The sequence below is a fragment of the Equus caballus genome, chromosome 1 (genome assembly GCF_041296265.1).
Source record: "Equus caballus isolate H_3958 breed thoroughbred chromosome 1, TB-T2T, whole genome shotgun sequence".
In the NCBI taxonomy this organism is placed as follows: Eukaryota; Metazoa; Chordata; class Mammalia; order Perissodactyla; family Equidae; genus Equus; species Equus caballus.
The window spans coordinates 6,144,085-6,156,880 of record NC_091684.1 but is presented as its reverse complement, the minus strand read 5'-3'; the positions used below and the strand labels follow the sequence as shown (position 1 = coordinate 6,156,880).

The 12,796-nt window shown below is 48.1% G+C and overlaps 1 protein-coding gene across 19 annotated transcripts in view; it reads left to right on the top strand.

The window, feature by feature from the left end:
• Positions 1-8,122, top strand: part of PTPRE (protein tyrosine phosphatase receptor type E) — a 171,607-nt gene extending 163,485 nt beyond the window's left edge. For all 19 annotated transcript variants that reach the window (XM_070251996.1, XM_023637050.2, XM_070252063.1 and 16 more), the window contains 3 exons: positions 569-735; positions 2,504-2,639; positions 5,213-8,122. In XM_070251996.1, coding sequence (XP_070108097.1) covers positions 569-735; positions 2,504-2,639; positions 5,213-5,287 — 378 coding nt within the window. In that variant the 3' untranslated portion in view covers positions 5,288-8,122. The remainder of the gene's footprint in view (positions 1-568; positions 736-2,503; positions 2,640-5,212) is intronic.
• The last annotated feature ends 4,674 nt before the right edge of the window (positions 8,123-12,796 follow it).

Sequence of the window (12,796 nt, the reverse complement as noted above, 5' to 3'; positions counted from 1 at the left end):
CGTCCCCACTGGGTCCTAGGTTCTGCTCCCTGGCAAAGAATGGGAACTCTGTGGGTCAACCATGGGAAAAGGGACTCATCTATGGGACTTGGTTTTGAGTTCAAGATGGTCAGCACAGCAGAAAACCTACTTACCCGAAGACTTGTTCTCCTCCACGCCAGTCGCAGAATGACAAGGGCCTCTAGTTTCAGGCCACTGGCTCATCTTGAGCCTTGAGGGGACATGTGGGGTCCTAACTTCTTAAAGAGATGATCCCCTTCTCTCAAGCAAAGCTGCCGCAGATCCTGTAAAGGGGTCTGGCGGGCCCTATAGGGGGCTCCAAGAGATGTCCTCTGGATGCCTTGCTCCCCACTCAGAGGGACACATTGCTAGCCTTCTGCTTCAGGGTGACCACAACCTGACCAGGACCCTCGGGCCGGCCAGGTAGGGACTCTGCCCGCCACTGAAGGCCCAGGAGGGCTCCAAGCCTTGGCCTGAGTCCCTGGGAGGGCAGGTGGGCCTGGGACCTGTTCCTGGGTAGCGTGGGGGGTGACCAGGCAGCACTGAGACACCCCTCCCTATCTGGCAGCCCATGGCCCGGCAGGAGGAGCAGACCCGAGTGGTGCGCCAGTTCCACTTCCACGGCTGGCCCGAGATCGGGATTCCAGCCGAGGGCAAAGGCATGATCGACCTCATCGCAGCCGTGCAGAAGCAGCAGCAGCAGACAGGCAACCACCCCATCACCGTGCACTGCAGGTGAGCGGCCGCCGGGTGCCCCCTCCTGTGGGCGGACCGTACCCCACACCCAGCCTCGCTGCTCCCAGGTGCTTCATTTCCCTCGACTGTATTTTTTACCTTTTCTTACGCACGTAACTTTACACAAATGCATAAAGGTCATCTTATCATACATGCAGAATGCATTTTGTGGGGAGGAGTTAGGACACGACTCACACACACATTTCTTTGTGCTTTTTAAGTCATCCAAAAAAAACCCCACCAAGCACAGCTCGGACAAACCCACTCCTGCACTTCAAGTTGCTTGTCTTCGTTTTGAAAGTGCTCTGGCTCTGGCTGAGGTGCTCACCCCTCTCCCTGGGTGTGGGCGCAGGGACCAGGCCCCGCTGACCGTGAGCACGGTGGGAGGGCTCTCCAGCTGCTCCTGGACGTCTAGGCAGGGGTCGCTACGGGGAGGCCCGCAGCCCCTGCCATCCTGAAGGCTCTCAGCTGGCTCCCAGTCAGGCCCCAGGGCGGAGAGACACGTCCGGGGTAGGTCTGGAGAGAGCTGGGCACCCCACAAGGACTTTGATAAGCAGCCTAACCAGGGTAGAAGGGTGAATCTGGCCGAATCCAAAGACGCGCCAGTCCCCCTCCTGTCTGTGCCCGTGTAGTTCTGGCCGTGCCCGGCCGAGCTGGCTAGCGCCCCCTGCTGGCAAAGCCTTCCTTGCAGGAGTTTGGGATGCTTTTATCCTTGGAGGGTGCTAATTTGCTTCTAAAGCTGCACTTCTGTTTCTTTTTCCGCACGCGTGGCTCCCATTTTTGTCACTGCCATTTGCCCCACCCCTGGTAAACAGCAGAGCCCAACTTAACGTGGAGCGTTGGGACTCCTCCCTCGCCTGGGGCCCGCCTGGGCACACTTGCGGCCTGTCCAGCAGGTGGAGCGCGTGCCTTGTGTTTTCAGTCCCTGGTGCCTTTGTAGACATCGTTTAGAATAAACTAGGAATGAGTTCCTTGTGCTTTGCCCTCACAAACCCAGACTGAGCTCAACACATGTCGGGCACTAAGGATGCCAAGGTGGATGAGAGCCCACAGGCGCTTCCCACCCTGGGAAGGCAGACATGGGGACAGGTCATTGCAGCCCATGCGTGGGGATTCTGGGGCCCAGGGGGCAGCCCTGCATTTCCAGAGGGCTCTCTGGAAGAGGCCAGCCAAGGCTGCCTCCTTTAGGTCTGCTCACTTGGGCTCCCCTAAGACAGTCTGCTCTTGTGGGATTTATTCAGTTTGTCAAGCAAATGAAGTAGACTCAGATCTTCATTGCTGAGAAGAGTCCAATATCTGACCATTCCTGGCAGTGTACGTCTTCTGTCTAAACATCTCGGAAGGCTGACTCGGCACAGTGAGGAGAGTCTGGGCCAGGATTACCTCTCCCTAGACCTGAACCGGGAGGGTCTGCATTTCTAACAAGCTCCCAGGTGATACTGATGCTGCTGGTCCAGGGACCATACTGTGAGAACCACCGGTCTACACAGGAAGCAGGGGAGTGGTTACAGCTTAAAAGCTTGTGCTGGTCCTGATCCACTCATGAGAAATCTGTCTACTGTAATTAGGCAGGTGTTTTAGGAATTTTATGTTTGCTGAGTCTTGGTCAAAAGCTAAGTTACATATAAATGATCATGAGAAATCCAGACTCCTGTCATTTTCGGTGATGGCTGCTTTCGTACTGATGTGTCGATATTGGTGTAGGTTGTCCGTTTCCCATCCCCGTGGGCGAGTTTGGTTATCTGCATTAAGCACTTTTTCTCCACAGTGCTGGAGCTGGGCGAACAGGTACATTCATAGCACTCAGCAACATTCTGGAACGAGTAAAAGCTGAGGGACTTTTAGACGTATTCCAAGCTGTGAAGAGTTTACGACTTCAGAGGCCACATATGGTGCAAACCCTGGTAAGAAACTGAACGATAAGGTTGTTTCCAGAAGAGTCGAGCATTGTCTCATGTTGAATTTGATGTTTGTTTCATTAAAGGAGCTCAGCTATATGGGGAGGGAAGAAGGTAAAATTCCCAAGAAAAAGAGCTAACTGGAACTTTTCACAGTAAAGCTTTACAGAACCCTTCCTTCCTTGAGTCTGGCTGGGGTCTGTCCCCTCAGCAGGACACAGGAGGGGCTCACCCATGACTTTCAGTTATAAGACCCCTTGGACAGAGGGGTCCAACTGATGACACCAACTTTGACATAGTGAACTAGTCTACCAGATTCCAATGTGCATGAAAAAAATGTGCTGTCACCAAGTTCAAAAGCAGCACTAACACTTACGATCCTGGAACTTGTGCTTTTCTACCTTACACTATTCCATTTGGTCTGTGGTCCTTGGCTGGGTCTCACTCAACCTCGAGATACTGTCCAGGACGCTTAACAAATCTGTGTAATGCACAGTTGCCCCAGACATTCTCTTTCATTCTGTGGTGAAAACGTACACTTTCTGGTTTTCCAGAGAGGCCTCCTCGCCATCCTTGGTAATTGTTCTACACCAGCAAGTACAATTTTAAAGGCTGCTATAACTCATCATTTTCCCAAGGCTTCCTATCTTAGGTCTTGGCCTCCCTGACTGCATCCTCCAGGGGCCTGGAGAGTGTTCACATCCCTCCTCCTGCCCAAGCTCCCCCTCAAACCAATGAAGCAGAGTCTCTGGGGGTGGGACCCAGGCATCAGTATACGTAAAGCCCCCCAGGTGGTCCCAAAGTGAGTATGGGTTTGAGAGCCGCCAGACTGGAAGGAAACTGGGTTCCTGCTGGCTCCCCCAGACCCCTCCCCCTGCCCACCCACCTTTGGGCTGTGACGGTGCTGGACACCTGAAGAGCTGAAAGCAGTGGGAACTCTCCTTAGAGCCAGGGTCCCAGCACGGATGATCCTTCTTGCTAGGGCTCAGGGAAGATGCTAGTGAGGTCCGTTACTGCCTCCTCAAGGTAATGCCTGCCTCCTGACAGCCGATACATCCTAGGAGCATCTGAACTAGAACCACCTTGGGTGTGGAAAAAAACAGAGGCAGACCACTCTACGGGAGATTTTCTAGATCAAAATAATAATCATTAATAATAACAGGAACTCCCTCAAAAAAAAAAATTCTGGTTTTAGTTATGAGCCAGACTCTTTCACTTTCTTTGTTGACTGTTTCTGAGTTCACTCCAGGCTTCCCCCAGGCAGAGTGAATAGCTTTAGTCCTGCCTGGCCAGAGGCTAAGTGTAAAAGATAAGCCATGAGTCCCTGTGATGCTTGGGCCTCGGCTGTCATCGTAGCCTATATATTTATTAACATTTTCCTCCAAAAATTCACTTTCTTTTTCCTTCCAAGGACCGGGTGGTTAGGTGGGAATCTTAGTGGCCTGAAGTGAGGACCCCTACAGTCCATCCTCGGCTCTCCCAGTAACTTCACTGTGTCCTCAGGACCAAAGCCTCTGCTCCATCTTTTTTCCCACTGGAAAGCCAAGCTCCATCCCATGCTGGCCAGACTGAGACTCTGGCAGGGCCAGCAGACTACTGTTTGACATCTTTCAACCCAAAAGCCTTTAGAATTTTGTTCAATGTGTATTTAGAGAAGTGGCTGAACCCAACATGTTGTGAAAGAGGAGGGGAGGGAGATGGGGGCCAAACTTGGTCCCTCCTGCTTCCCAGACCCTTCACCCCAGGTCCCAGCTCCCGTGCCCCACTGGGCCAGCAAATTACCAGAGTTTGTAAGTGACCAGATCCTTGCACTTGAGAAGCAGGTTAGCCTCCGTCTGTTGTCACTCAAACCTTTGGGGTCGTCTCCCCTGCCCACTGACCATTATGCACACGTGGTTTCCCAGAGTGTCCTGCAATTGCCATTTCTCCATCTCTTTCATTTCTTCCTATTGCGTGCCCGTTATTGGTGGATACCACAGGTCCCACTTAGCTGGTCCCTTGTCAACCCACCAACCTGGCTCTGGTCTTAGTCACCTCCAAGAGCCGCTAGGAAGACAAGAGTCAAATAATGTGCAAGTGTTTTAGTAAGTTCAAGACCTTACACAGCTGTAACGCATTATTCTTTTGAATTCTAATAAAATTTATGTAAAACAATGTCCCTTTTGTAGAGTAAATTTTGACTTAAAAATAATCTAGATTTTCATCTTATTTAACTTTCACAGATTACGTCTTTGTTACGTTATGAAGTTCATATGATATTAAGTACTCTGATTTCTTTTCAGTTCAAAAATAGTTGTCTTCCAGTTTAAATATGAAAACTAAAGACCTTTTACTCAAACTGTTCTAAAATAAGCTAAGTTGAAACTAAACATTATTTTCTTTGTAGGAAAACAGCTTTATTTGGAAATGTTCATGTGCCTGAAAACTAAATTATGTAACAGAAGCTGATGTATATAAGAGTATACAATATTTTAATAACTAGTCAGACTCTTTTATGTCTTTTTAAAATGTTTCTCCTAATTAAATGAATCAAATTTGTTTAAACATCATTTTAATGTACTCTTGGTTTTCTTTTTCAGGAACAGTATGAATTCTGCTACAAAGTGGTACAAGATTTTATTGATATATTTTCTGATTATGCTAATTTCAAATGAAAATTCCTGCCTTAAAATATTTTTTAATTTAATGGTCAGTATATTTTGTAAAAATCATGTTAATTTATTTCATAGTTGACATTAATATCCTTCCTAATTTCTTTGTATATATTTTGTTATGCTTTGAAGGCAACCTGCTATAAAGTTATTAAATCTTAAATACCCCTTTTAAAAACTGAAATCATGTATTAAGGTCAAATACTATCCCATAAAATATGTCTTTCTGCTAATATCGCTATTTTCATTTTCATTAGATTCATATCATTTAACTTCACACATTCAGCTCCTCTAAATGTTACAAATCTTAATATGCCACGTGTGCTTATGCAAGATTCTAGACAAAGTTCGTTGTCAAGAAAACAGTCAAGGACTCAGAAATCAGTTGAACATTCACTTTCCTAACACTGATTTTATAGCCCTGAGCAGCAGCATTTTTTCTGAAGTCAAACTGTTCATGAAGATATAATGTAAACAGGGAATTTTCTAAAGTCCTCAGTGTCAACCTATGTGGTTTATCTTTGCATTTTGAAGATCAGAGACTTTACAACCTGAATCCTGGTCTGAAACAGATGAGACTAGTTGGTGACTGTACAGTGATACTTAAACATGCAATATTCAAGGCCGTGTCCGTGCCACCTTGGCTAGATGACAAGAGATGTCAATGCCAGTGGCCCAGTTCGCCCATGGCCTTGGGTACAGCTAAACTAGCTATTGGAGCTGCGCTCCCACGGCACCACTGGCTGTCCATCTGTCTGTCTGTCTGACTCAGATAACCCTCTGAGAATCAAACCAGCTGCATTTCTCACCCTCCCCTTTCACCCTGCCACAGCTGCCCGTTCTGGTCCTGAGCTGTGCCTACAGGCTCAACACAAAACCACTTCCCATTCCAAACGTTCAGATAAAGTCGAACGTCTGACACACAGGAGCAAGAAGCACACACTTGGGTAGAAACAGAAGGGCAGCCGCCAGCAATTATGCTTTAAACTTTCTGAGAAGCATTTTGGTATTTAAAGATCTCTTGTAAAAGCTAAGATTGTTTGTAAGAAAAGAAATCTTAAAATCTAGATTTATACAGCTTTTTTTTAAAGTCCCACTCCTCAATATTTAATCAAAGAAAAAGAAAGAGAAATCCTTAATCTAGAGACTAACTTATTTTTGAATGGAAGTCCTACTGAGACTTTTGACACTGGATGATAACAATCCCACTGCCAGACAGGATTGGCTTATGGAGCAAAAAGAGGGGAGGGATGAGTATAGAACAGTGATCCTTCTATGGCCACTAGGTACCTAGCAGATGAGCACAATGTTTTGGCGACATCTGGTCTGCTTACTGAAAGCATCTAACCTGTGCATTTTTGGTACATTTTTTGCTTTTTAAAAGAGATATAAAGGCCTTATTTGACATTTCCACTGGTAACCAATTGCACCCTCCTATTGCACTGTTTATCCTGTGTTCATGTCTAGTGTGCACAAACGCAACCCCAGGGTAGGCTGCGTTCTAATAGGCTCACAGGTTATCAAGCTTCTGTCGCCCCTTGAGCCCCACCCAAGGGCAAGAGGAGGCACCCAGCTGGAAGGACAAAGCACAACTTTGTGAGCACCGCCATCCCGCCAGCTGCTTCCCTGGGCTGCACACTCACGCAATGCATGCCCCTCTCCTCGGTACAATGAGTATGCATTTGGGTCAAAGAGGAAAATGCAGCGAGTTTTGCAACATGTACCAGTTGGTCCCATTTGTTTCAATTGTTAAAATTCCAATCCCAAGGCCTTTCTTTGACTAGAGGAGAAGAGAGAAGTGAGCTTTTGTTCTGCAGCAATCCAGAAACAGAGCCACTCGTTGTGATGAAGGCGGCTAGTCTTTATTTGAGGGGTCAAAGTCAAAGTCAGGGGGCATGGGTTTAGGTCTGAATTTAGGAGACCTTCATCAGAATCCTTCAGGCCCTTTAATGGTCTTAACTGGCATCTCTTGTCTCGAGATTAAGGTAGACTTTCTCAGGGGTGAACTCGGCAAAGTGCCCCATTCGTGTGTTCTGCTGCCTTGGCCGTCCACCAGTGTCCTCTACAAGCATCCTGGCACGCGATTTGGGCCCTCCAGGTCCAGAAACAAAGCAGAAGCCACCGTCCCTTGGACACCGGCCCCTCCTCCCCAGTTGGGCACAGCACTTGCCTTTCTACGAGGGTCCTGGATTGCAGGCCTCATGGCCTCTGCCAAGGCTCCCTCAGTTCCAACAGTCTCGGTGGGCAATCGGGGACGCACTATCCTGTCTGTGCAACCCAGAAAGTTGATCTGTTCTTCCCCTTCAGTCAAAGAAAGTCCATTGTACATAAGAAAACAGCGCCACACGTACAAGGTCATTTTTCCTTCCACATTTTTCTATGTTGCATGCAGCTGCATTCAAATGCCAAATAGCGATTGGAAGACGACCATTCTGATCTATGTGCTTTATTGGTCACTATGTGACTCTATGGTTTCTCTCCATGTGCTCTATGAATGAAGAATGCGTACCAGTGTTTTAAAAGGTATTTTTATGTGTTTTTAAAAACTTTTTAAAATGAGCCTGACACATCTGTTTCAGCATTTGGAGACATGTCCATGTTATTTTTTTAAAATCTATGATTACTGATACTTTTGTTTAACTAAGTTGTGTTTAATTTATGTGCAGTCTTTATAATATATGTATGTATTCTGGTTTCAACTATCATTTTCTTTTATTACATTTATAATTTGATCTTGCTCTGATTATAATGCCAGTGAATGTTGCTGAATTCTTTGTATATGCAAATTGCAAGATCTAAAACATTCTGATGCAAGGATAAATCTTACTTTGACTTCCAGCCTGCGTCTCTTTCTTCAGTGAAATCTCTTAATTTCATTCCTGTGTCTTAAGTCCTTTTAAACAAGACATTCATTAGGCAGTAAACATTGGTTTATAGAACCAATTAATTTTAGGACCTCTAAAATTTAGCTCATACCGGGCATAGAAACAGCCCCTAAGGCCTGAGTAGACATGGTGGCCAACTGGGCTGGCCCAGCTCTCAGCTGGCCTTCAGAAGGCATGAGCTGTGCATGAAGCACTGAGTAATAACTCACCCTTCAGGGAGCCCATGTTCCCACTTGAGTGCAAACAGGGCACTGAGCCATGAGCACTGGTTTCTCGGAGTCTCCAGGGAAGATGACAGCATGCTAGACGTCCATGGCCAGGTGGAATCAGAAAGTCCTTCTAACAGTTGTGTTCCTGCTAAAATCTAAAACCATATTAGGTCTCCTTTTGCACATCTTTACGTCTCTGGGTATCCCCAACTCTCCCTCCACCACTTCCCCCCTCCCCTCCTTTCCCTGCCCCACACACGGGCTTCCTCCTTCAGACATTCTGGGCCTCATGTGGAAGTTAACATATGCTTTTTATCATTTGTTGTATTTATTTAATAAATTTTATGAGCCTTGTTATATTTGTTAAAATGGATGACTTGAAAACCTTTATTCTCCGCTCCGAAAAAACCAGATCACCTGCCATGAAAGGCTTTTTGCTTTTGTGGGCCCTTTAGTTATTGGGTTTCCTTATGGTCTGTCTGTCTGCATGTCCCTTTTCCGCTCCGGGTATGGTGGGGGCCCTCCTCTGGGTTATGCGGAACTGGAGATGTGAAGGTGCAGACATGCCCTGAGGCAGCCGACAGGGGAGGAGGCATGGGAGAAAGAGGAGGTTTGAAGGAGGGACGGTGAGGGCACGAGCAGGCATCACCAATCAGGGACCAAGTGACTCGACCAACCTGACTGAGCCCACAGCCTCGGAGAAGAAAGAAACACTGGGCCTGTCTCAGAGGACCCCCATCAGATGGAAACACACCAACAGGATGCCGCATGCTAACCGACCTCAGGGTAGATGGGCAGGAGAGCCGACAGCTGAGGGAGGGTAGCGCCTCCCTGGGATGGGATGGCACGGATTAGAGAAGTGCCTCTTAGCAGCCTATGCGGTATTTCCAAACGTCAGAGGACTCATGGGCGAGACTTCCAACCAGGGAAACAGGCCTTGCCCCCAAATCCAGGCTCCATACTTGAGGAGAGCCAGGCAGCCGACAGGGCATCCTGCTGACTCTGCCACCTCCAGCCAGAGGGGGCCCCCTGTTAGGGGTTGAATTGTTCCCCCCCCCCCCCCAAATTAATATGGTAAAGCCCTAATTGCCAGTTCCTCAGCCTATGACCTTATTTGGAAATAGGGTCATTGCCGCTGTAATTAACTAAGATGAGTTCATGCTGGATTCCGGTGGGCCGTGAGGGTGGACCCACTCTACCGCAATAGGACTGTGTCTTTCTAAGAGGGAATTTGGACACAGACATGTGCACGACAAAGAGGTCACCATGGGAAAAGAAGGCAGACGTTGGAGTGATGCTTCTGCCAATCAAGAACTCCCGAGGCTGCAGGGGACTAGGAGAGAGGCTCAGAGCAGCTTCTCTTCTACAGCTCGCAGGAGGAAGCAACCCTGCCCACACCCTGACGGGGACTTCGGCCCTCTGAAACTGTGAAACAATAAGATCCTGTTGTTTGAGCCACCCAGTTTGTGGCACTTTGGTAGGGCATCCCTGGCAACCTGCCCCCTACGCCAGAGGTGTCTGTCTTAGTTTGAGTTTATCCAAAAGAAAACTCTGACAAAGGACACGGTGCCTGTGGTTTAATTGGGAGGCGATCTCAGGAGGCAGGAGTTGAGGGAGCAGAGAGATGAGGCAGGAGGAAGGAAGAGCCACCCAGAGGGGCAGTACAGAGACCATCCTCGGGGACTCCACTCTGTCGTGACACCCGAGGGCATCCCCGAATCTACCTGAAGGGCAGGACGCTGGAGTGTTGACCCACCACTCCTGGTCCCCAGGATGGACGTTGTCTCCGGGGCTGCCAGCCCCTGGTCACGAAGGGTGGTGGTACCCCAACAATACCCAGGGAGCCAGGTTTGTCGTCAAAGTTCAAACCAAACAGAAATGTAAGAGTATATATGACCTTGGCCCGTCACCTGACTCTTCCCTCATCTCAGTGCATTGATTACTCTGGGGTACGTCCTTCCAGACAGCTTCTGCAGGTTTAAACTTGTGTGGTTATATAAACACGTGAATAATTCATTTGCTTGTTTGTTTTTAAGAACGTCAGGGTCAAACTGCCAGAATATCTTCAAATCTAGCATGACAAAATGGTCAAGTCCACTTTATGTTCTGCTGAGAAAGCAAACACACTGCCAATTATCCCTGGTAGGACGCCATCAATTTTGAGATGCATCCTGATGTGAGAGAGGTTAACATGTGAAAACTTTGTGTCTTAGAAGTGATGAAATATGCCACCTATGGGCAGTTGTGCGAATTGCCCTTTTGTTCAACATTCCGCCTTAGAATCTGGCCCTGTCAGCACACATGCAGCTTCCTTTCTGTTTAAAGCCTCCTTGGTATTCCCGGGTATAAACCTAACAAACTCTGATGGGCATTCCTCCATGATGGACATCAGCTTATTTCCATTGGCGTGCAAGGTTCTACTGCATCTTTGTGATGAATACACTTGCGCATGTGTGTATTTGTTCCCATGTGCAAAGCATTTCTATGGGAGAGCTGCCTAGAAGTGGAGTTTCTGGGTCAAAGGGCAGACTCATTTTAAATTTAGGTAGGAGCTGCCAAGTTGCCGTTCAAAGGATCTCCCAACTAACTCATTTGCCCACCGACAGTGCAGACAGCACCTGCTTCCCCACACACCACTAACCCTGGGTATTGGCAAGCCTTTTAGTTTTTACAAAACTGATAGGCAAAAAAATCATGACTCATTTCAATTTGCATTTCCTTAACTTCTGGTGGGTTGAGCATCTCTGCACATGTTTATTATTTGTATTTCATCTGTGAAGCACAAATTCATGCTTTTTATCCACTTTCCTAGTTGTGTTACCTGATTTTTCCTCATTAGTTTATTGTAATTCTTTTTAAGTCACAGGTACAATCCTTTGTATTCATATTAAAAATATTTCCCATCAGTTCTTCATAAAAGACTGTTGTTGATGGCTATTTAATGTCCCTTGTCCAGGGAGCTTTGGGACTTGCCCGTCTGTAGATGGCTCTATGAGCACAGGCTGCCACGCCCTGACAGCTGAGCACTCTGCGGCGCATGGCAATACCAAACCTTCGTTCCTTTGAAATCATCATGTAGACACCAGGAGAGGCTTCATGTGATCAAGGGCGCTTCTTGCTCCCTCGTGAAGAGCAAGATTGATGAAATCCCAATTTGCAGACTACTGAATGCTCAGGTGCCAGCGTGGCACTCAGTGCTGGAGGCACCAGGAAAAGGAGACGTGACCAAGGCCTGGAGACGCCTCAGGGGCCTGGGCGGTCTGCACGGCACCTGAATCAGGGTCCTTCGAGCTGTGGCTGGAGTACCAGATCCATGTCTGGGAAGAAATTTTCTAGAAAGCCTAGCATATGGTAGGGTCCCAGCCATAGTGTCTAATTGTTTTGAATGAAGTAGCTAGTTTACTTTACGGAGCAGACGCTGGCAATGTTGTCTCTCCATTACAACCTGGAACACCACAACCGAGCGTGCCTGTCAGTCGAGGCCTAAACTTCTCTGTCTTGACTGTTTAGGACTGAGGGTGGCCTTCCTTCCTTCCTTCCACCCTCAGTCCCGCCAGGTGGTGAACTCAACATGCACCACCCCAAAACCTTTCTCTGCCTGAGGGAAAACTTCTTCCTCAGGACAAACAGACACACCACGGGCTCCGGCCTGGGACTCGCCTGTGAGTTCTCTCCCAGGATCTCCGTCACGTTAGGGCAACCAGATGAAAGAAGCAACACATGTTTTCATCTGCTAAATCTGGTGGCGCTGGGTCAAATCTCTGTCCCTGGACCCATCACTTCTGTCTAGATAAAGTGGACATGACCCAGGGTTTGGGGAGTCCCCTTTTCCAAATATGAGGGCCGTTCTGAGGGACCAACATGACTGTGACGGCTTACTGGCCAGGAGAGGAAGTAACTGTCCAGCCACGTCAGTTGTCAAAATGGAGGCCAATGAACCAGCCCCTCCGCCTCTGCCTGACTGCCGCTGCCCACTCTTAGTTTGTTTTCTTCTCTGCTACCCTCCCGCTAATACAAACATGGTGAGTTTTAAGATCACTTCATCTCACACACACCTGGTTGGGTACCTCCTGCACCTGCTCGCTGGAATACGGTGACCGGTAAATACATGGTCTGCCCTCACGTTTGGACAAAGCCTGGTTCTAGCAGAGGAGGCAGACACACAATCAGTGGTCTAGTTTCCACTGCAGTACATTCAGCAAAGAAGCACAGGATGACTCCAGAGCATGAAACGGGGGACCCAACCCAGCCAGGGAGACAGGAATGGGGGTGACCTAGGCTTCCTTGAGGGAGCCTCGCTGGAGTTGAGCTCAGGCCTGGAGGGAAGCATCTAGTGAAGCAAGAGGTGGGGAAATTCCCAGGCAGAGAGCAGGGGGTATGTGTGTGTGCTTGTGTGTGTGCGTATGAATATGTGTGCA